General features: G+C 40.3%; 1 protein-coding gene across 1 annotated transcript in view; it reads right to left on the bottom strand.

Moving 5' to 3' along the window:
* LOC134934253 (zinc finger protein 271-like) overlaps window positions 1-25,598 on the bottom strand; it is a 57,531-nt gene that overhangs the window by 19,794 nt on the left and 12,139 nt on the right. The window contains exon 5 of the mRNA XM_063929729.1: window positions 12,477-12,683. Coding sequence (XP_063785799.1) covers window positions 12,477-12,683 — 207 coding nt within the window. The remainder of the gene's footprint in view (window positions 1-12,476; window positions 12,684-25,598) is intronic.

Below are 25,598 nucleotides of genomic sequence, written 5' to 3' on the forward strand. Positions count from 1 at the left end.
TCTTGTGATAGTTATCACCCGGTACAAGCGCCAGTGTCTTTTCCTGTAAAAATTTACACCGGTACATGGCCATGCATAAGCTCGCCAACGTGACTAATTGAAAAGCCTCGATGTGACGTTTAACCACAACCTTTTTTTTTTTCTTTGTTATTAGAAACTCCTGTTCTGTCATGGCTATAACAGCAGATCTGAAAGCATCACAAGCTTTTTGTAATATTTTCACATCGTCTTTACAATATCGCACGAGCTCTTTTTGAAAGTTAAACGGTTTGTGTACACACTGTTTATACCAAGCTGTAAACTCAGATAATTCATCAGGCATCATGTATTGTGGACCAAAATACTCTATTGACGGCATAGTTCCTATGTAATTTTGGTTATCAGCTGTGTTAAAAAAATGTGGGAAATAACCTTTGGTACCGTCAAACCCCATCGCCTTTGGTAACTTGCTAAGCCGCATGGGTAAAAAATTTAAAGAGTCGATAAATCTTATCTTCAAATCTTTTACCGTGATGCACATTATGTTGCCGCCTCTAGATAATAATTCAATCTTTAATTTCTCCTTAATCAGCTGGCGCAGCACAAAATATGCATCATAGCGACCTGCATTATGGGCTATGAATGTGTAATGCTCAAATTTTGGTTTCATGAATGTCTTTACAAAGTCTTCGATACATGCAACACCCTTAAACTCCCAGTCTTTCTCCCCCATTAATGTTAAAGCGTAACAGTAGTTTGGTATGTGCACACCTGTCTCCTGCATACACTCAAAATCATAAAAGATGTATTTCTTTGTGGGCTCTTCCGGCTTGATGGTTTGTATATAGCACAAATGGTTCGAAAAACCATCAACGAACACCTTACAAATGGGACACTTTAGGCCTCGGCAGTTATGATCTGTTCGCCTGTAGAGACAACACTTGTCACAATATACATGTTCAAGACAGGATATTTTGTGATCAAGAGCTAAAGCTTTGTGTAGCTCTAAACACTCGTTTGATCGACAAAATACCCTACACAACGAACACCTTAAAGCCGTCACACCATCGTCAATACAATCCGGCCTGTGACAAGCCTTACAAAAGAAAAGACAATCGTGATTATTTTTATGATGGTAAGCGCTATGACAACGGATGCAATAATATCGGGCTCCAAGAAACGCTTTGATATCGAGTATCCCATAAAAGTGACAATCGTGATATAGCACAAACAGCGTGTCTTTGTAACGACTGTCCGTACTGTAGTATTTCCAATCATTTTGACTATAATAGAGGAGATTGATTGAGACATTTAAATAATTTTCAAAAATTGCAACATCGCTAAAGCTGACCGCTTTATCAAGCGGCAGATTCAAAGCTTTATGTAGTTGGATCGCTCTCTCCTGTATTACATGATCATCGGCATTGTTACCTTTATCCAGAAGTTTACAGATGCTAGCGGCCAAACACAGGTTATTACCTATGCGTCTGAAGTCATAGAGATATCTCTTTCTTTTATTTATTATTAAACTTTGGGGCAGGCGTTGTAAACTACGCCCAGTCAAGCCAGACCCTGCCCTGTTTTTAAAAATACTGATCACAAATCTTAAACCTGTGGATAATAAGAATTCAGCGTTACTTTGAAGCGTGTTTGTAATCTGATTCAAAAAACTGGCAGCGTCTAATGTTTCTTGCGGCTTACGATGCGAATAGATGGCATTGTGTAACCCACCCCGCTCCAATCTAAGCTGAACGCGGTCGGCCGGATCCACACCCGCAAGGACACCATCGAGCATGGCCTGTATAGCCGTATGAATGGCTCGAACCCCCTCTACAAATGATGTAACCCTGTCCAAATTAACAAACCGATAGTGACTGTGGTACTCAACGGCTCTGAAATGCGGTCGTTGTCGTTCATAACTGTTAATTGCCTCTAAGTATACATGTTGCCGACCTTCGTCATTACCGGGTGACTCAACACTGTCTGCATCATCATATATGGGGCTTGCATTGCGCTCAATATTGTCAGCCTGTGATTCGTCATTCGGTAATGCTTGGGGTGGCGATTGATCTATATCTACATACATTGCACTCTGCGTCCCGCCTACCACATGTTCCCTGTGCCGCTTGCGCTTTCTCAATCTGGTTAATGTTGTTACAGCCTGTTTCACCTTTGCGCGTCGGAATAACTGTGAGATCTTGTATGTTAAACAAGGTTTAATTCGTGGTTTTTTTTTACAGGCATTTAAATTTAAAACACGTTTCAAACCATTGCCTAGCATGCCTAGTCACGGATCAGTTTCATTTATTTCTGCAAAATGATGTATGTTGGCTTTAATAAATTCAGTTGTCTTAACCGACCGATCTATGTATTTTGACATGACATTCATATACGTCTCAACAACTTCTTTAACAATGTCTTGTTTACATTTACTACCGTGGCACACACCTTTAATGTGTTTTAACAAGTATCCGGCTTTTACGCCCATGTTCTCAACATCTTCCCGTATCTTACCCAACAACGCGTAAAATTGTATTTCAGCGTCTTGGCCTAATTGTTCTGAATTTTGACATTCATCAACTATGTCGGGCGCTAGCCCTCGCGCCGGTACACAAGCATCAGCCGATGCGTGTACCAGGGCTGTCGTTGTAAAAATATTGGGAATTGATGTTACACAATCAACCGTTGTAGTATCACCAGGTATTCCTGCAACGGCTGATAATACTTCATCAGAACTATTCTGCGGATCTTGTGTCGTTGACTCTACACAGTTTGTAATAAGCTCTTGCCCATTTATGTCATCAATATCTGATATCACAGGATTGCCAGCTATGTGTCTTGTTTCTGTTTCAGAGCAATCCTGTGTATCGGTAATAGTAATGACATCGGCTTGCGACATTTGCTTAACATTACTTCTTGAGTCAATATTTGATAACAAACCAATGCCTGCTATGTGCCTTGTTTCTGTTTCAGAACAAACCTGTGTATCTGGAATTGTGATTACAGCGGATTGCGACAATTGCTTAACATTACTTCTTGAGAGACGCGATGCCCTCTTAACCTTTACAGTCTTTGTATTACCAGCGACATCCCGGTCTGCAGTGTTAAACGCTGTGTGTTTTGATGTTACAGCAACATCATTACTTACGCATGATACAGTTTGTAACGCGATCCTTCTCCGTTGCGGCTTATCATTTTCGGAATATGACAATTTTCTTTTCAGATCTGTAAATGTTGAATTATGACTTCTCTCATTCGTTCTTGGTCGAGCTGGCTTTCGTTTGTTCGGGACGATACAGCCGTTATGCACAGCCATAACTGATGACCTAGCAACGCCCTTATGTACAATTGCAGGCGTTACGAATTGGTGGTTCTCCGCTTCAGCGGCTGTTGTGCGTTTTGATATTTTCCCGCTTGTACTAGGCCTGTGTATCTGCGCGCATGTATCACTGACTGTTGGTATCAAAGGAGCATAGCGTCTTGCTACAGCGTCATCTGTAATACATATATTATAAAATAAATATAAACGACTCTGCATGTAAATCAGTATTTAAATCACCGCATAACAATATACCATATAACAGTGTTTGATTACACACCTGCTGCTGCGAATTGATGGCTTTCCGTTTCAGCGGCGGTTGTGCGTTTTGATATTTTCCCGCTTGTACTAAGACGGTGTATTTGCGCTACTGTATCACTGCATGTTGGTATCGTCGGCGCATAGCGTCTTGCTACAGCGTCATCTGTAATACATATATTATAAAATAAATATAAACGACTCTGCATGTAAATCAGTATTTAAATCACCGCATAACAATATACCATATAACAGTGTTTGATTACACACCTGCTGCTGCGAATTGATGGCTTTCCGTTTCAGCGGCGGTTGTGTGTTTTGATATTTTCCCGCTTGTACTAAGACGGTGTATTTGCGCTACTGTATCACTGCATGTTGGTATCGTCGGCGCATAGCGCATTGCTACAGCATCATCTGTAATACATATATTATAAAATAAATATAAACGCATCTGCCTGTAAATCAGTATTTAAATAACCGCATAACAATATACCATATAACAGTGTTTGATTACACACCTGCTTTATATTCGAATGTTTTAGCACGACCCCCTGTCGCGTGTGGGAAAAACGGTTGCTCATCAACAACATTGCTGTTCTGTATAGAGGTGTTGTGACAATAATCAGGTTTGTTCAATATATCCCGTAGAATAACATCAGCCGTCGCATCATCCATTTTTGTGGCATCTTTAGCCGGTGAAAAAATGAAAAAAAAAAAACAAAAAAAAAAATATTACATACGGTATAAAATTAGAATAACATGAAAAAGCGATTCATTACTGAGAATATAAAGTGTGTACAGTTGACAACAAATCAGCACAACTGTACAAGGTTTATTTTTAATTCTTTAGCCGTGGAAAAATAAATAAAAAATAAAAAATAAAAAATTAAAAAAAATAAATAAAATAAAAAATAAATAAAGATATCATGTTACTCACAATCTGGCGCCAATTCCAAAATATTATTAAAATCCGGTATAGCGCTGAAGTCTAAGCCAAAGGGACTATCAACAGACAAATCGAAATTCTCTGTATTTGTGATTACTGTCAAATCGGGGGAAATAAAAATGAGAAAATAATAATTATTTAATAATTACTATTTAATAATTACTTATCAATGTATCCAGACTGTTGTACGTTCATACTATTTAAACTTTTAAAAATGAACAAATTGTAGACCTTGACTATAATTTCATACTATTTAAACTTGAAATATAAATAAAAACGCGTCAATGTCCTTTATAGACATAGCTTACTTTGAGAGGTTTGATAACTTGGCAAAGCATCATCATCATCATCAGAAGAAGAAGATCTGTTTCTAACCATGAAAGCGTTTTTGCTGTTGATGTTCTGCATTGTCTGTCTCTGAACCAATAATGAAAATGAGAGACGGTTAATATCTATCAAACGAATTAGTTGAAATAATGTGTTGGCGCATTCCCAAAATGAACCACTAGATGTCGCTATTACCACATATTTAAATAACATTCAGACAGCCACATTATTAAAACTATATGTTCTATGTGTTACAATGCATCGCTAAACAACAACATCAATGTGGGTATACCCACATTGATGTTGCTGTTTAGCGATGCATTTCACATATGAGTTCATACTGCGCTTTGCAACTGTCCAATAGGTTTGAAATATTAAATTAAATAACATTCAGACAGCCACATTATTAAAACTATATGTTCTATGTGTTACAATGCATCGCTAAACAACAACATCAATGTGGGTATACCCACATTGATGTTGCTGTTTAGCGATGCATTTCACATATGAGTTCATACTGCGCTTTGCAACTGTCCAATAGGTTTGAAATATTAACATGTCGCTATTACCACATATTTAAACAGCCTTCAGAGCCATATTTGTAAAATAAAATAAATAAATAAATAAATAAAATAAAAAATGCAATATGTATAAATATAATAATAATAATAATAATAATTATGATAATAATAATAATAATAATAATAATAATAATAATTTTTTGCTGTTGATGTTCTGCATTGTCTGTCTCTGAACCAATAATGAAAATGAGAGACGGTTAATATCTATCAAACGAATTAGTTGAAATAATGTGTTGGCGCATTCCCAAAATGAACCACTAGATGTCGCTATTACCACATATTTAAATAACATTCAGACAGCCACATTATTAAAACTATATGTTCTATGTGTTACAATGCATCGCTAAACAACAACATCAATGTGTGTATACCCACATTGATGTTGCTGTTTAGCGATGCATTTCACATATGAGTTCATACTGCGCTTTGCAACTGTCCAATAGGTTTGAAATATTAACATGTCGCTATTACCACATATTTAAACAGCCTTCAGAGCCATATTTGTAAAATAAAATAAATAAATAAATAAATAAATAAAATAAAAAATGCAATATGTATAAATATAATAATAATAATAATAATAATTATGATAATAATAATAATAATAATAATAATAACATCACTTACCATTATAACTTCAAGTGTGTATAGCGGTGCAGCTTCAGTTGAAATTTCTTCTCAGTGCACATCAGTGATGCGTCCTGTTCTTATAACACTGGCTGTGAGCCATATGGCCCCCACCAACCTGTGGTACGCCGTCCCACATTTCCAAGATGCTTGGGGCGGGACTTTTAAATATATAAACTCTAGATTGGGTATATCTTATACTGTAGAATATGAGGCTCATAAAAAGCTCATAAATTATTTAATAATAAAATTAATTCATAAAAAGCATTATACAGAAGTTCTTATGAACTAATGTACATGAATACAAAATTATTTTATGATTCCATAAATATACACTGGCTATTTTCAGTTACAATAAAGATATAATCTTTTAGCTGTTTCTTAAATGTCATACACAGCGCATCAAACGCATACCAAATACATTTATATTATATATACAGAAGAAAAATAAATAAATAAATAAATAAAAAAATAAAAAATAAAAATCCTGAGTGGTCTAAACTACTTGTATAGATTGAATGGAAGTCATTCCAATTGGGTATATCTTATACTGTAGAATATGAGGCTCATAAAAAGCTCATAAATTATTTAATAATAAAATTAATTCATAAAAAGCATTATACAGAAGTTCTTATGAACTAATGTACATGAATACAAAATTATTTTATGATTCCATAAATATACACTGGCTTACTGATTTGTAGCTAAATAACAATCGAAAATGGTTCTTATGAACTAATGTACATGAATACAAAATACGGAAAATCCGATTTGAGTCAACACATAAACCTGTAGGTGGCGGTAATGTTCTTCTACAGAGATAACAAACTGCTTTTTTTTTTTTTTTTTAAGAATGTGCTGTCATCATTCATCATCCCTGTCCGTTAAAAGCAATATGTTTTTAAATTAGTGCCATGTGTGATGGTTCCGTACATCTAAGAAAATGGTCATGGTCAGATCATCATTCATAACTCATACCCATTAAAAGATGTCAGATCATCATTCATCATTAAAAGCAATACGTTTTTAAATTATTGCCATGTGTGATGTTTCCGTACATCTAAGAAAATGGACATGGTCATTAGTCATTATGACTTTTAAAACGACACCATGTGTACCAAGCGTGATGTTTAAATTGTTGGAATGTAAGAACATTTTGTGTTACTTCAAAATAGTGAATTTTTTCATCACAAACTGACTTGTGATCTTTATTGAACATTCTGCGCCTGTTGTTGTGTGACACTCTGCGACTGGTGCTGCTTGACACTCTGTGACTGGTGTTACGCAACATTTTTTAATACGGTTTAATATCGAACACTATAAATTTATATAAAATTTAATATAAAATTTTATATTAAGCGATATAAAACACAATCATTTAATATTAAAAGGGGGCGGGTCCTAGGAGAAGTGGGTGTGGTACCTGTCATGTTTGACAGAAAGGTTGACTTTATCTACTGATTCTAGATGTTATAAATCCTATATGTTTTTAGACATTGTTATCAGTATTTTTAACAAATATATTAAATTTATTAATTCAATCTAAAACCTACCGTCCCCTCTTCTTCTATTTTTCATTTTTTATTTTATGTATATTAATTCCCACTATTTAATGTTGATCTGATCTCTGGAAAGAATAGAGGGATATACCCATTAGAACAACAGAGCGCAGGTGTTATTTTCCTTTTTCTGTGACTACATTTATTGGGGAGTGCCACCCCCTACACCAGCTGCTTTGTTGCTTTAAAGAATTCCTATAACTCTATCATAATAGGTTGGATACCGTAATGGCTACAACCTATATAGTTTTTTTTTTTCCCTTCAAACAATTATATTTTTATATGTGCTCCACCACGGTAGCGTATATGCTCTACCACACTGTTTTCATTAAATGTTATTTGTCTGTATTGTCTTGTTTGTATAATTGTTGTGATTATGATGTATAGATTTTTGAGCTTCGTTGGTTGCCCTTTTGTTGCCCTTAATTGCCAGTATAAATCTATCTGCTAATGTTCTCTATGGACAGGAAAAAACAGACACCCAACCGACTTTTCAAACATTTGAAATCCACCCTACATGTGAGCTACAGGTGGTGCTGTGAGTGTCACGACCATTGAGCTGCACTGTGGATATTGTACATGCATTATGGTAATACTATTATCACACAGTATTATTGTTTTATACACATGAGCTGTAGATGGCGCTATTTGCGCCATACCTACCTAGGTGATGTGAGTGTACTTTGGATTAGATAGTGTTATAATACTTATGTGTATTGTGGGATAGACTCTCATTTGCATAGAGTGCCCCAGTGGGAGTGTGCTAAGGTGCGACGCCGGCCCTGACGTGCTTTCCACGTCGGGTGTTGGACCGCAGTGACACATGACCAGAACCATAAATGCTGTGTATATCCTGTTGTGTTCCACGGGATTGCTGGAATGCACACTGGGATCGTGTTAGTTTGAGCGGCATAATAGCATTTAAGGGGCAGCAAGCAAACAGGTATGTCACTTCCGCTGTAAGTAGCTCTGCTGTTTTGTACTCTTTATGAGCATGTTATGATGGAAAGCTTGACAAAGGTCCTTATGGACCGAAACGTTGCTGACTTCCTTGTTATGCATCTATGAAAAGTCTTTCATGAATACTTTGTGAGCATTGTATTAAAAATACCTTGAAGCTTACTGAAGTTTTGGAGAGTGCCTATGTTTGAAATATATATATATATATATATATATAATACTAGTACTTCAGCCTGACGGCCGTTTCAGATCTCCGTGGTTTTCGCCCCTGATGAAAACCACGGAGAGTTGAAATGGCCATCAGGCTGTAGTGCTAGGATCATATGTAGATATATTCCAAACATAGGCACTCTCCAATACTTGTCCAGATGTTTCTTCTGTAAGAAATAAACCCCTTTTTTCTTTTCATCTTCCAAACATGAGTGCTGGTCTTTTTTTCTTTTCTTTTGCAAAAGTGAGTGTCTGTATATACATATATATATATATATATATATATATATATTTTTTTTTTTTCTTCCTTAGAGGATGCCAGCACTCACAATCACAAATTCAATTTGCTGGGGTGTCACTCATATCTCATAAGCTAAAACTCATGAATATTCATCCGTAGTTGAGAGTGCACTCACCAGTCTAGTCATGGCATCTATGAAAGTTTTTTTATTTCAGCATGGGTACAAACAGTGTGCCGACATTTCCGTCCCCCCTGGGACCTTTGTCAAGGTTCAAATATACTAAACACCATATCACAATATATACCCCCTTCAATTATACACAGTGACATGTCAAAAATGTGGAGATAGAATAAACACACAAAAACATCACATACAGACATATACAAACAAAGTTAAAACACCCAAACCTATGCTCCCATATCTTTCCTTCAGCGCTACAATGCACAGCAGACAAATCTGTCTAGCCTACGCCAGCTATGCTGAACCGCACGCCGGCGGAAATACACAAGGAACACGTGATCGGTGGAACGTATTACCGCTTCCCAACTATGCGGAAGCGGAACCAGTGAGTGATACGCAGTGAAGCGTATACGTCATATCCTCTGTCATTACTCACATACAACGCTATATAGAGCCTCTATTGTTGCTAAGCAACCTGCACACTACATGACATATATAATCTACTCTCATTATTCTCAGCGTTATGGTGTCAATGGTTATATAGCCATATAATACAGTCACCTATGTATAAAGGCACAATCTTAGCAAATAGGTAAGTATAGATATTGGGAACATGAGTGATATAAGTTAAAAACATATGAATGAAGGTACATCTTGGAACACATCGTATCATACTAAATACAGCACCTATGGACAAGATATAGCACAGAGGCCACCGACAACAACACACCAGCGTGTGGAAAAATAGTCAAAGAAAAATATTTTTTTTATTATTATATAATTTTACCAAATAGTCATAGTCCCAAATTGAGCATAACTCAAGGTACTGATATATCAAAGAAAGATACTCCAATGGATAGAGTCATTCAGGCCTTTTGGCCAAACAGTGTCCAATTTATGTATCCAGTACGCTTCTTTACGCAAAAGGGCTTTTGCATGATCTCTCCCTCTTGGCAATGGCGGAATCCGATCAATTACCATGTAGTGTAGAGATGTCAATTGATGTTGGTGTTGCACAAAATGTCATGCTACCGGTTTATCTGAGCCACCCGTCTTTAATGCCAATCTGATGGTGGACCGATGATTGGATATACGTTCACGAAAGGGCCTTATTGTTTAGCCCACATATACCAATGAACAAGGACATAGAAGTATATACACCACATAATCAGACGTGCAAGTCAATCGGTGTCTAATGGCTATTCTCTGGCCATTTTTCGGATGGGGAAAAGTGCGGCCTGTATTCATACATTTGGACATCTGAAACACCCTAACTTTGCAGTGGGTAACCAATGCTCTTTCTCCTTGTTAGTTGACATATCAGGTCGCATAGGAATATTGCACAGATTGGGACCCCTCCTATAGGCAACTAAAGGCTTTTTGGGTAAGATCTTACTCAGGGTGTTATCAGTTGCAACAATGCCCCAATTTTTCTTAATTGCTGCTCTGGTTGCATAGCTGCCAGTATCGAATGTGGTTAAGAAAACAAACGGTTCTTTATCCATCTTTATCCATCTTGAGTGGTTTCACATTTCCATGCTTGAACTGTTGTACAGCCCGAGAGAGACATTTCTGAACTAGATTTGGATGATATCTTCTATCCAAGAACCGATGTTGCATCTCAATTAGTTGAAGCTTAAGAGTCTCTGTGTCAGAATTGTTTCTCATTACCCTAATAAACTGCAAAATCGGCAGGCTTTCTTTAAGAGGTTTATGATGATAGCTATTATAGTACAATAGTGTATTGTGATCGGTGGCCTTTCTGTACAACCTATGTTCATATCCTCTATCAGTGGTAAACATGGTTAAATCAAGGAAATTAATCTGTTTAGAATCACAAATCATAGTAAAATGAATAGCCGTATCCAATTGATTAAGGTATGCAACCATACTTTCAACCGAGTGCTTGTCACCCGACCAAAGCAAAAATATGTCATCTATGAATCGTTTATAGCAACCGATATTACCCCCAAACCTCAGGAATATATAACGTTGTTCATACTCATCCATAAACAGATTTGCGTATGCAGGGGCTATATTACTCCCCATTGCGGTCCCAGAGGTCTGGAGGTAATATCGGTCACCAAACTTGACGTAATTGCACGTTAATGTCATCTCCAATAAATCAAGCAGAAAATCTATTGGTGGTGTTTGGTGGTGATTTGCAAGTAAAGTTTTCCTAGCTGTTGAGATACCTGCTCCATGAGGTATAACCGTTTATAATGTAGCAACATCCCTCAGCATTGATATCCAAAGACTTCAAATTACTGATAAATTCACCTGAATCTTTAATGTAACTTGGGATATTTTTCACATAAGGTTGTAGGTATGTGTCCAGGTAGCGAGCTACCGGTTGAAAAAGAGAACCCCTGGCCGAGATAATTGGTCACCCCGGGGGATTTTCCCTGCATTTGGGCACTTTGGGCAACGTGTATAATATGGGGCAGATGGGAAAAACAGTATGCATGAAAGAAGCTACAATTTCTGATATCATACCACCACCATAGGCTAAATCTACTATGTTGTCTAGTCTCTTTTTGAACACATATGTTGGATCTGAATCCAAAATCCTGTAGGTATCTTTATCAGAAAGTTGACAGAAGATCTCGTGGTTATATGCAACAGTATCTTGTACCACCACCGCACCCCCCTTATCTGCTGGACGTATAGTGATACATATATTCTCTTTCAATTACTTAAGGGCAGCCTGTTCTGCTGCATTCAAATTTAGCCGCATATTGACATTTTTTGATACTGAGTCACAGACTGATTGATCCATCATTCATGCAAATGTTTTAATATTGATTTTATTGGAAAAAGGATCATAGGTACTATTTTTTTCGGTCACATCTATACTGTCACTAGTACTGTCACCATATTTTTCTTTCAAACAAAGTTTATGTGTAAATTTATAATTTATAATTGTCAATTTTCCATCTCAAAGGATCAAATTTCACAGTAGGTATGAACAACAATCCACGTGACAGTACATTTTCTTGATCAACACTTAAGGTTACTGAAGAAATAGTAATTATTTTGCTCGCGGATTCTTCTGAGGTTTTCTAAATTTTTTGTAGGAGCCCCTCCTTGGGTGGGGCCTTGCGTCTAATTGTACTGGATCTAGTTGTGATCGCGTGGCAACGCGAGAAAAAGGCTTCCGTTGGCGAGTCTGTGTGTCAGAGTATTCCCTATCAGAGGCAGTGGAATATTGATTAAATTGATTTGGACCACGTCTATATCTAAAGTCCCTGGATCTCTGTCTAAGAGTATCATTCCCGACAAGCCAACCACTATGATCTCGATAATCCCTCTCAACCTTCTCCAATTTATTTCTCTTAAAATTGACAAGATCATTTTTATATTTATCAATTTGCGCATTCAGTTTAACTAGCCAATCCTCAGTTTTATCCGTCTGCAAAATAGACTCTAGACCCTCACGAGCAGTGGAAAGTTCACTTCTAAGTTTCTTAAGTTCAATGCCCACCTCCTCTATTACTAATAGCAACAGATCAAGGGAGCATTTATTTAAAATTCCACACCATCGGCTGCAAAACACTGGGTAATTGCGGCTGATGGTGGGAATATTTTTCACACGAAAACCTTGCGGAATCTGTTTTTTGCAATAATAATCGGACAAAAATTGTCCATGCAATTTCCCTTTTGTTCAAATTAAGTAACCAATGATACACATCAAGAGCCTTTTCCCCTGGAATAGAGTTAAAATCAGTCAAACCAAATAACAAACACTCAGCGTCGTCATCAGTATAGGACACCTGCCCATATTCAGCATTTGATAATAACTCAGGGTTAACAAGATTCTCCATAGTGTCAAGCAAGGTCGTACCAAAACAAGAGATTAGATAAAAAACTAAGTATACCAATACCCATATAAATATAGCCACTGATAACACCCTGAGTAAGGTCTTGCCCAAAAAGCCTTTAGTTGCTTATAGGAGGGGTCCCAATCTGCACAATATTCTCATGTGACCTTATATGTCAACTAGCAAGGAGAAAAGGGATTGGTTACCCACTGCAAAGTTATGGTGTTTCCGATGTCCAAACTGCACGATGTGCAGAAGTATGAATACAGGCAGCACTTTTCCCCATCCGCAAAATGGCCAGAGAATTTCCATTAGACACCGATTGACTTGCACGCCTGATTATGTGGTGTATATACATCTATGTCCTTGTTCATTGGTATACGTGGGCTAAACAATAAGGCCCTTTCGTGAACGTATATCCAACCACCGGTCCACCATAAGATTGGCACTAAAGATGGGTGGCTCAGATAAACCTGTAGCACGACATTTTGTGCAACACCAACATCAATTGACATCTCTATGCTACATGGTAATTGATCGGATTCCGCCATTACCGAGAGGGGGAGATCGTGAAAAAGCCCTTTTGGTAAAGAAGCATATTGGATACATAAATTGGACATTGGAGTATCTTCCTTTGATATATCAGGATCTTGAGTTATGATCAATTTGGGACTATAACTATATATTTTTTTACTTTTTTTGATTATTTTTCCACACATTGGTGTGTTGTGGTCGGTGGCCTCTGTGCTATATCTTGTCCATAGGTGCTGTATTTAGTATGATACGATATGTTCCAAGATGTACCTTCATTTATATGTTTTTAATGTATATCACCCATGTTCCCAATATCTATACTTACCTATCTGCTGAGATTGTGCCTTTTTTATACATAGGTGATTGTATTATATGGCTATGACCGTTGACACTATAATGCTGAGAATAATAAGAGTAGATTATATATGTCCTGTAATGTGCAGGTTGCTTAGCAACGATAGAGGCTCTATATAGCGTTGTATGTAAGTTATGACAGAGGATATGACGTATCGCCCTAGACGGGAGGTGCGTCTCACTGATGCGCTTCATTGCGTATCACTCATTGGTTCCGCTTCCGCATAGCTGTGAAGTGGTAGTGCGTTCCACTGGTCACGTGCTCTTTGTGTTTTTCCTCCGGCGTGCGGTTCAGCATAGCTGGCGCGGGCTAGACGGATTTATCAGCTGTGCATTGTAGCGCTGTAGGGAAGATATGGGAACATGAGTATGGGTGTTTTAACTATGTTTGTATATGTCTGTATGTGATGTTTCTTTGTGTCTATTCTACCTCCACATTTTTGATGTGTCACTGTATATAATTGAAGGGGGTATATATTGTGATATGGTGCTTAGTATATTTGAACCTTGACAAAGGTCCCAGGGGGGACCGAAACGTCGGCACGCTGTTTGTATCCATGCTGAAATAAAAAAACTTTGATAGATGCCATGACTAGACTGGTGAGTGCACTCTTAACTATGGATGAATATTCATGAGTTTTAGCTTATGAGATATGAGTGACACCCCAGCAAATTGAACTTGTGATTGTGAGTGCTGGCATCTTCTAAGGAAATATATATATATATATATATATATATATATCAGACGGATCTGACGGCACTTGGTATAATGATGTAATAATACAGGTAAATCAATCAACGTTTCGAGTTTATTATAAAACCCATCATCAGGATAACAATACAAAAACACACTCACCCTTATGTACCCCCACCATCCCACATGCAGCCACATACACCCAGCCCCGGAGTCTGATGTCCAAAGATGATGTCATTGCCGGGTTCCCGGAGTCATAGTAACCCACAAACAACTAATAATGGGGGTCAGTTAGTTGGGGGTCAGTTTGTTGTTTGCTTGTTGCCAATTTTCGCTATGCTGCGATTTGTTGCAAATTGTGCATGCGTACGGCACACAGGGCGCATGCGCTTAGTTATTTAACACAAAGCTTAGCAGTTTTGCTGTAGCATCTGTGGCTCTTATCAGTCTCACTGCTGTTCGGAAAATGATTGACAGGCGTTTCTGGGCGGCAACTCAGCGTTTTCCCAGCGTTGGCTAAAAAACGCAGGCGTGTCAGGGAAAAACGCAGGAGTGTCTGGAGAAACAGGGGAGTGGCTGGCCGAACGCAGGGTGTGTTTGTGACGTCAAACCAAGAACTAAACGGACTGAGCTGATCGCAATCTGTGAGTTGGACAGAGCTACTCAGAAACTGCTAAGAATTATTTAGTAGCAGTTCTGCTAATTTTTTGTTCGCTATTCTGCTAAGCTAAGATACACTCCCAGAGGGCGGCGGCCTAGAATTTGCATTGCTGATAAAAGCAGCTAGCGAGCGAACAACTTGGAATGAGGGCCAATATACGGCTTGGTTCCTATGGGGACATGGAGTACATAAACACTTAGTATCATGATAGTAGAAATACATATAACATTTTGCAGATTTAGGCAAAATAAAACTGCACAACAGAATACACAGAGTTATGTAGCAGTATTACAGAATGAAGGCAAAATCATATATAATATAATAAAATATAATACACAATATAATCACAGAATCAACACTGTATCACAACAGACAATTAAGAAAAAGATTTATATTGCAACATTGAGACATACTGCCATGTATGTCAAGTGATACTGCCGTATATGTTCAATGATACTGCAGTAGAAGTCCAGTGATATTGCCGTAGAAGTCCAGTGATACTGCCGTTGAAGTCCAGTGGTACTGCCGTATAAGTTCAGGGGTACTGCATATAAGTCCACTGGTACTGCCGTATACGTCCAGTGGTACTGCCGTATAAGTCCAGTCCAGTGGTGCAGCCGTATTAATTCAGGGGTACTGCCGTATAAGTCCAGTGGTACTGCCGTATAAGTCAAGTCCAGTGGTGCAGCCATATAAATTCAGGGGTACTGCCGCATAAGTCCAGTGGTGCTGTCCTGTGCTGTATATTATTTACTCCAAATAAAGGGGTTAATAATATTTAATCCAAATAATTTGTACAGGCTTTGCCTTGTGTGGTTTAGGGGTATGCTCTTCTGTGCCGCATATTGTTATATAACTATATTCAAATAAAAGGGTTGTTATTATTAACCAAATTATTTTTTACAGGCTGTGCCATGTGTGTGTGGATTAGGGGTACGCTCTCCTGTGCCACCAATATTGTGCGTATCTTACATCAGGGCAAATTCCAGCATGTCCCATGTTTTGCACATACAATTCATTTGTGGTGCTGAATTTTTTTATGAAAAGTGACAGGGGCATGCAGGAGATGCTGTCGGTGGGCCGAAAAATTGTGGGCCACTTTCGATATTCAGCCATTGCGTGCCACTCCTAGATGGGTCAGGTGTTTGTGCCGCACACTTGTGTCACTTAGTTTAGCCATCCAGCGACCTTGGGTCACCTCTTTTTCTTCTTTGCATCATGTGTTGTTTGGGAACTAGTTTTTTTAAGTGCCATCCTGTCTGACACTGCAGTGTCACTCCTAGAGAGGCCAGGTGTTTGTGCCTCACACTTGTGTAGCTTAGCTTAGCCATCCAGCGACCTTGGTGCACCACTTTTTCTTCTTTGCATCATGTGCTGTTTGTGGAATAGTTTTTTTAAGCGGCATCCTGTCTGACACTGCAGTGTCACTCCTAGATAGGCCATGTGTTTATGCACACACTTGTGTTGTTTAGCTTAGCCACCCAGCTACCTCATTGCACCTCTTTTTCTTCTTTGCATGATGTGCTCTTTAGGGCCTATTTTTTAAATCTGCCATCCTGTCTGCCACTGCGTGCCACTCCTAGGTGGGTTAGGTGTTCGTGCTGCAGACTTGGGTCACTTATCTTAGTCATCCAGTGACCTTGGAGCAAGCTTTTGGCCTAAAAACAATATTGTGATGTGTGAGGTGTTCAGAGTAGACTGAAAATTAATGTTATTGACGTTAATAATACCATAGGTTCAAAATGTTCCCCAAATTATGTGACTTTAGCTGTTTGTGTCTTTTTCAAAAATAATCCAGATCCAAAACCAAAACCAGAGAGTGTGGTTTTGGCAAAACCAAACCAGATCCAAAACATGCGCGAGGATCCAGATCCAAAACTGAAACACAAAACACAAAAAGTGCCAACCGCACATCTCAAATTTCGATATGTGTATAAATAAATACATATATATTATATATATGCAATATCGGATAGGCACTCACCCTTCCTTGAAAATGGAGCCCCGGTGCCTTCTGGAAACAGTATTACTTTCCAGAAGGCACCGGGGCTCCATTTCCAAGGAAGGGTGAGTGCCTATCCGATATTGCATATGTTGATATATATATATATATATATATTTTTTTTTTTTTTATTAACCGTTTCTTTTATAGCACAATAAATTTCACTGTGCATTACTCTATGCATATATGATGAAAATGCTGTGATTGGATTAAAGGGCATTGAAACGTTGCTATCCACACTGCCGCAAATGTCCATTATATGTCTGGGGTGCCGCTGCCTACACTTGTTTTATATCCACCTGTTATGTGGGCACCCAGTTAAGTACCATATTTATCAGGAGTGCTGGGCCTTTGGAATATATATATATATATATATATATTCTTTTAGAGATGATCGGGTTTGGTTCTCTGAGAAGCGAACCCTACCAAACTTTACGTCCCGAGCCCGGATCCGAGACTGGCTTGGGACTTCCCGCCAGACTTGGAAACCAGAACGTGGCAAAGCGTCATCATCCCGCTGTCGATTCTTGCTGGATTTGGATTCCATATAAGGAGTTGCGCGCCAACACCATTTTTACTCCAGTCCTGGAGAGTGTAGTGAGAGGATATGTCTCCTAAGTGTCTGTCTGTGTGGGAAAGTGGTGTCGCGACCTGCCTATATGTGTCATTGCAGTGCTGTCTTGTGCTGCATCAGTCCAATGGTGGTGTCTTGTGCTGCATCAGTCCAATCAGAGTTGTGGTTTCCTGAGCTGCCATAAGTCCAGTGCAGTGGTGCTGTGTGTGTTGTGCTGCATCAGTCCAGTGGTGGTGTCCTGTGCTCTCATAAGTCCAGTGATACTGCTGTAAAAGTCCAGTCCATGGGTACTGCCGTATAACTCCAGGGGTACTGCCGTATAAGTCCAGGGGTACTGCCATATAAGTCCAGTGGTACTGCCTCATAAGTCTAGTGGTACTGCCATATAAGTCCAGTCCATTGGTACTGCCGTATAAGTCCAGGGGTACTGCCGTATAAATCCAGTGGTACTGCCAAATAAAGGGGTTATTAATATTTAATCCAAATAATTTTTACAGGGTTAGCACTGTGTGGTGTAGGGGTATGCTCTCCTGTGCTGCATATTATTATAATAACACCAAATAAAAGGGTTATTATTATCCAATAATAGCAGCTCATTATTATCCAATAATAAGCTATCAGGAGCCGCTGGCTCCTGATTGGCTGCCAGTCCGTGAACTCCGATTTGCTCATGGGCCGATTCCACAATTAAAATGCAGCTGTCCCTGTCTCTCTGTACATGCCAGCACTGCCTGCACATGCTGTGCTAGCTGGAACACTGTTGGGTCTGGCGCTACATATACCACATTGCTTACACTCAGGTTCTGATTCTGCTGCTGTTGTGAATGGAGCCCAGAGAGACAGGATGAGCCGCTGAGGTGCATCTCTCTTCTCTGGTTCTTTACTTTCCCCTTCTGTGTGACTGCTGTGCTTGGGCGCCAGGGGTCTGATGTCATGTTCTAGTGACCGTCCCTGGCACCAAATGTCTATAGGAAATCTGCCAGCTGGTAGCCAGGCCAGGGAGGAGAGGATGAGGACTACCTAAACAAGAGGAAGAAGGCAACCACCACATGCTTTAAATCCCCCCAGCCCACCACATTTCCTCCCCCTGTTATCTCTCCCCTAGTCCCCTGTGCTTCTTACCTCTGTCTGCAAGTGACTGCCTGCCTGCTGTCTCAGAAAGTTCTGCATCTGCCCTTGCAACTATTGATGGGGATCTGAGGTCATGCAGCAGCTCTGCCATGCACCCACATAAGTAAATTATAATTAGCATTATATTTATCACCCTTTTCCTGTCACACTTAGCCTCTCCCTCTCTATTTTTTCCAGTCACCCACTACCTCTCCCAATCACCCTCTGCTTTTCCCTGTCATTATCAACCCATCATCCTCTCCATCACCATCTGCCTCTCACCATCATCCTCTTATCGTCACCCTTTTCCTCTCCCTTTCACCCTTGCCCAGTCATCCTCTCCCTGTCACCATCTTCCATTTCCTGTGATCCTCTTCCTCTCCCCGTCATTCTCTCCCTGCAACCATCTTTCTCTCTCCCCGTCACCCTCTCCACCTGCCTGTCACCCTCTTCCTCTGCTTTTCACACTCTTCATCTCCCCATTGGTCACTGCCTCTCGCTTTCACCCTTTGACTCTCCCTTTACCTTCAACCTTTCCCTGTCACACATTTCCGTGTGTTATATTGTGAACTATAATGTACTTAAGGCACTACAATGTGGCATAATGCTTTCTAAGGGCACTACAATGTGGCATAAATGTGTACTAAGGACACTGTAATGTGGCATAATGTGTACTAAAAGCACTGTAATGTAGAGTAATGTGTGTTAAGGGTCACACCACTGCCATCCATCTCACTAAAAAGGGAATGGATTGAAAAAGACGGCAGCTTTCATTTTGAATGATTTTGTTGATTAGGTAATATATTGATTCATGTGGATCTGGCTTTTTCAATAGTACTGTATGTATGTGGATCTGGCTTTTCAATGTATTTTTATGTGGATCCAGATTTAGGTGTGTGTATGTAGAAATGATGTGGCTTTCACTATATATTTAGTAAGATTCTGGATTTCTGTTGGTGTGTGAGCATTTTTCTCTCCTATATTTCTGTATTTTTATAGTATGTATTATATAATTGATAGATTAACATGTTACAGCCATTGCCCAAACTTTGGCAATTTTCTTAAAAACTCTGTTACTCACCAATTGATGTCCCTCTCCTGCTGTATCTCCACCCACATTATCCACAGCTCTGTCTACCTCTGCATCCTTCCACGCCCCGTTAGCGGGGATGATGGGGTGCCCTGCCCATTTTGTCAGTCCCGGTCTGACAATTTCTGACAGCATCCCTGGACACTGATGTAGCCTTTACAATGGTTTATGTCCATTTTAACAATATATGAGAGACTGATGTCCTCATCCTTCACTGTTGAAGAAAAATCTGATTCTGTGGTCATTAGCCCTGCCCAGCTGCTAGTGTACATGTGACCTGTGCAAAACCTGGCCTGCTGGGTAGGTGCAAATTAACTGTTAGTGTCGGCAGGTTAGTGATGTAAAAATGTCACTTCCCTGTCTTACAGTGGAGAATCAGGATGCTTGCTACATAACGAACCAGCTTTTGCAAGGCAGCATTCCCCCTGAAGAACAAAAGAGGGGACTCCCCTCTTATGTTTGTGACCCCACATTTACAGGTGTAATTATGGGCAGGGCAGCCATCAGAATTTGTCTGGTCCAGGGCTAAAAAGATATGCAGGGCAAAATATGCACCACCCATACTGCCTCATAGCCACCATACACTGCATCATAGCCAACAAACACTTTACCATATCTACACACACACACACACACACACACACACACACACACACACACACACACACACTGCCTCATAGCCACCATACACTGCATCATAGCCACCATACACTTTACCATATCTACACAAACACATCCCCATAGCCACACACACACACACACACACACACACACACACACACACACTGCCTCATAGCCACCATACACTGTATCATAGCCAACATACACTTTCCCATATCTACACACACATCCCCATAGCCACACACACACACACACACACACACACACACAAACTTCTATATAGCCACACAAACACACTGCCCCCATATCCACACACACTGCTCCAAAGACACATACACACTGCCTCATAGCCATCATACACTGCCTGATAGCCACACACACCTACTGCCATATAGCCACACAAATACACTGGCCCAAAGACACATACACAATTTCCCATAGACAGACACAACCCCAAAGACAACCACACTGCCCCATAGACACACAAACACTGTCTGCACCACACCCTCACAACTCCAGCCTTTTTTCCCACTCCCCCTGCAGCCCACACAGCTTACCATTATGCACACTGGTTGCAATTTGAGAGCTACAGGCAGGAGGCAGCAGCACAGCACTTTATCCATTTACACATCGGGAGGGAGTCTGGGTGACCTGGGTGGTGGCATGTTGATCAGGGCTGGGCCAACGGCACATAGAAGGTGGCCATGGAGGGATGGAGTCACTGAGGTATTATGAATATAGCACTGGCCATGAGCCAATCATAGCTTGCAGACTGGCAGCCAATCAGGAGCTGATTAGCTGCCAGCCTGCAAGCTCCAATTGGCTCACAGATGGCACTAAATGTACAATACTGCCACATTTCTGTCGCTCCATGGCTGCCTGTGGGTGCACAGAGGGCACAGCCTCAATCCACACTGCCATCACACAGGCTCCTTCTTGTTCTGGGCTCAGGACTGAAGTACCAAATATCCCTCCCTGCTAGTTGCCCTATAATATGGCACATAGTGTCTGCCCACTCATAAATAGAGAACGTCTATCACCAGACAATATCTGCTAGTAGACCTCAAACTTAGAGAGAACAGACTCTCTTTTAAATATGGGTGCCCTCAAAATAGCTAGTGTATGGGAGTGAGAGGTCACATATTGCCCGGCCCCAATATATAGAAAATGTCTATGATGCAGGTTGAATTTGGTGTACTATGGGGACCATTATTTGAAAGAGGGGATAACCTGTTTCTTAAATGGGTACCCCTGATTTTGTGGATGTGGGTGAGACCATTTCTGTTCCCTGGAATCCATGATTTTTCTGTAGTCTTTTGGTTCTGCATGGTAATTTTACAGTACGAACACTAAAAAATGTGCCCCCGGTACAGTAATGCTCCTGACACCATATTATGCCTCTCATAGTACAGTGATGCCCCACACAGTAATGTCCCTGACACAATTTTATGACTTGCATAGGCAGTATTGGCCCTTACAGTTATGTCCCACATACTACCTGCTCATCGGCCCTCATTCAGACCTGATTGCACAGTAGCAGTTTTTTGCAGCCATGCGATCAGATAGTTGCCGCCTATGTGGGAGTGCATTTTAGCTGTACAAGTGTGCATTCGCATGTACAGGGGAGCTGTACACAAATAATTTGTGCAGTTTCTGAGTAGCTGTGGACTTACTCAGCCGCTGCTATCACTTCAGCCTATCAGGTCCCAAATTTGACGTCAGACACCCGCACTGCAAATGCCTGGACACACCTGCGTTTTCCATGACACTCCCAGAAAACGGTCAGTTGACACCCAGACACGCCTTCCTCCTGTCAATCTTCTTGCGATCGCCGCTGCGATCGATTACCTCTGTCGTTATGTAGCTGCCCGGCGTTCCCCGATGCCGGGTAGCGATTCACCTGCGCATTGAGGTGGCAGCGCATGCGCAGTTTAGACCCGATCACACGGCTGTGAAAAACTACAGCATGCGATTGGTTCTGAATGAGGCCCTTTGTCAGGAATTTGATGTTTGATGCTGTTCATGCCTTTCTGCTCCATCTAGTGAATTTCCCTCCCAAAATGGCCAATGCCTCCTCTAACATCCTTCATAAGTGTCAGCTCTGAGGTGGCGGCCATTTAAAGTGAGACAGTTTTAACAGTATCCCATGAATACCCTCAGACCACATAAATACTGTCTGAAACAGACAGTGGCCATGGCAGCAAGTGTCCCTGTGTGATTACTAGTGATGTGCACCGGAAATTTTTCGGGTTTTGTGTTTTGGTTTTGGATTCAGTTCCGCGGCCGTGTTTTGGATTCGAACGCGTTTTGGCAAAACCTCCCTTAAAAAATTTTGTCGGATTCAGGTGTGTTTCGGATTCGGGTGTTTTTTTTCAAAAACCTCTCAAAAACAGCTTAAATCATAGAATTTGGGGGTAATTTTGATCCTATAATATTCTTAACCTCAATAACCATAAGTTACACTCATTTCCAGTCTATTCTGAACACCTCACACCTCACAATATTATTTTTAGTCCTAAAATTTGCACCGAGATCGCTGGATGACTAAACTAAGCGACCCAAGTGGCCGGCACAAACATCTGTCCCATCTAGGAGTGGCACTGCAGTGTCAGACAGGATGGCACTTAAAAAAATAGTCCCCAAACAGCACATGATGCAAAGAAAAGAGAAAAAGACGTGCACTGTGGTCGCTGGATAGCTAAGCTAAGCGACACAAACACCTCAATATCACAGGAATTATTTATTCTAATCAATGGTATTATTGGTCCAAATCACTGGAAGAAAATGACAAAATCACAGGAATTATTCGTTCTAATCAATGGTATTATTGGTCCAAATCACTGGAAGAAAATGACAAAATCACTGGAATTATTTGGCAAGATCACTGTAATTAATAAATATAAATCACTGATATTAATTGGTAAAATCTCGCTATCGCCTGCCTAGTGAAGTGGAATCTAGATGGGATTTTGTACCGGTAACACAATAACTTCATCAATTGTGTAAATTCCAATGCACTAATGGCAGAAAATGGGCACACGTCTAACAATGCACTGATTATACTGAGAACTGATTATACTGGTCACTGATGATACTACGGAGAACTGACACTGAGCAGCGAGAACAGCACTGGACTATTGTACTGTAGTATACTGGTCACCACAATGCAGCACTGACACTGAGCACAGATGTTAAGCACTGATCAGGATACTAGAAGTGACACAGTGCAGCAAGATTATGCTATGGCCTACTGTACTGCACTACTATATACTGGTGGTCACCACAATGCAGCACTTTACTACTATATACTGGTCACAACAATGCCGCAGATATTGAGCACTGATCAGGATACTAGAGCTGAGTCTGACATGGAGCTGCAAGATACAGCAATGGCCTTCTGTACTATACTACTATATACTGGTGGTCACCACAATGCAGCACACTGAGCACAGATATTGAGCTTTTCAGGCAGAGATCGTAGCCACGTCTTCTCCACTCAATCAACAATACAGGAGTGAAAATGGTGGTGACGCGCGGCTCTTTATATGGAATCCAAATATCACGAGAATCCGTCAGCGGGATGATGACGTTTTCCCCCGTTCAGGTTTTGCGTGTAAGGCGGGAAGAACCAACGCTGCCTCGGACCCGTGTAAACCACGTGAAGTTCGGGGAGGTTCGGATCTCGACGAACCGAACCCACTCATCTCTAGTGATTACAAGGCTTGCCTGGTCATAGAACTGGACCTGTCTGTAATTTACAATGCAGGCCAACTGTGTGAAATCTTAATGATTTGTGTATTTTATGCTGAATCCAATAAAAACTTGTACAATGTGAAATACATAAATTCATCATCTAAAACATCCTCAGAGGAAGTGGGTCACACATATGCAGATTATCCATGTCTCTGTCTTGAAAGAAAGGGAACAAGGATCTAACTGGTGATAACAAACAACAAATACTCAAGGCACAGAAGGTCTCCCAGCATGTCTAATTCCAGTGAATTATGTGAGGGGTGTGGCTTCCTGATTTACCTTATATAATATTATACACATCTGCTTTAACCATTGATGGTTAAATGTTTAATCTCATGGTCACGTATTTTGCCACTAGTCTGAAGTGCTACTAATGTGATTTCTGAGGCAGGTGACAGGTGGTGGCTTCAGAGGTTTGCTATAGTGCAGTCCAAATTCCGAATAGAGGAGCAACACCAACTGCCAGTGAGTGAGTTTGGGATGACAGTTTCTTGTAGTAGGTGTGGCTCCCCTATTTGAAATTGACACTGCTCTACAGCCCCCCCTTTACAGCTGTCACTGGTGGAAACTATAATAAGTATATCCTCGGCCTTTGCTGTGGCAATCCACATGGGAGCCTTTAGTATATGTTAGAAAATGTAGGGTTGTCCTAATGTGCGCTTATTGTTGGCAGCCCGTCTCTATTAGCAAATAAGGCAATCCCTCCAAAACCCCTGGTTCTAGATTTGTGTGTGTGTTGAGCAATAGAGAAATAGGCGCTAACTCTAAAAGATGAATATATGATGGGAACTTCCCTTAATTATTATGTATCAAGGCGATGTATAGTTCCTCCGGGGTCCTGTCTCCAAACTATCTTCTGCCAAATTCAACTCGAATGATCCCCGAGTTCATATAGAGAGGAAAGAAAAACCATATAGCATAGTACGTACAGATGGTCAATAATGTATATGCTCTATGTGGGCTCCTCCCTGATTGACACTTATTGTTGGTATGCGGGACAGAGACACTAATCCAATTACCAGATCTGTAAATTCAATCAGGTATATAACAGTATCCCTTTCAATCCAAATGTTGGCTCCGCACACCCTGAACACAGTGTTTCTCAAAATTCCAGACTTTTTAACCAGATAACTCTACACACAGTGGCTTACTGATAATGAAATGGCTCAATTACCAGACTCAGATGTACGTTCAGC

Source organism: Pseudophryne corroboree, chromosome 6 (assembly GCF_028390025.1).
Source record: "Pseudophryne corroboree isolate aPseCor3 chromosome 6, aPseCor3.hap2, whole genome shotgun sequence".
NCBI classification, from domain to species: Eukaryota; Metazoa; Chordata; class Amphibia; order Anura; family Myobatrachidae; genus Pseudophryne; species Pseudophryne corroboree.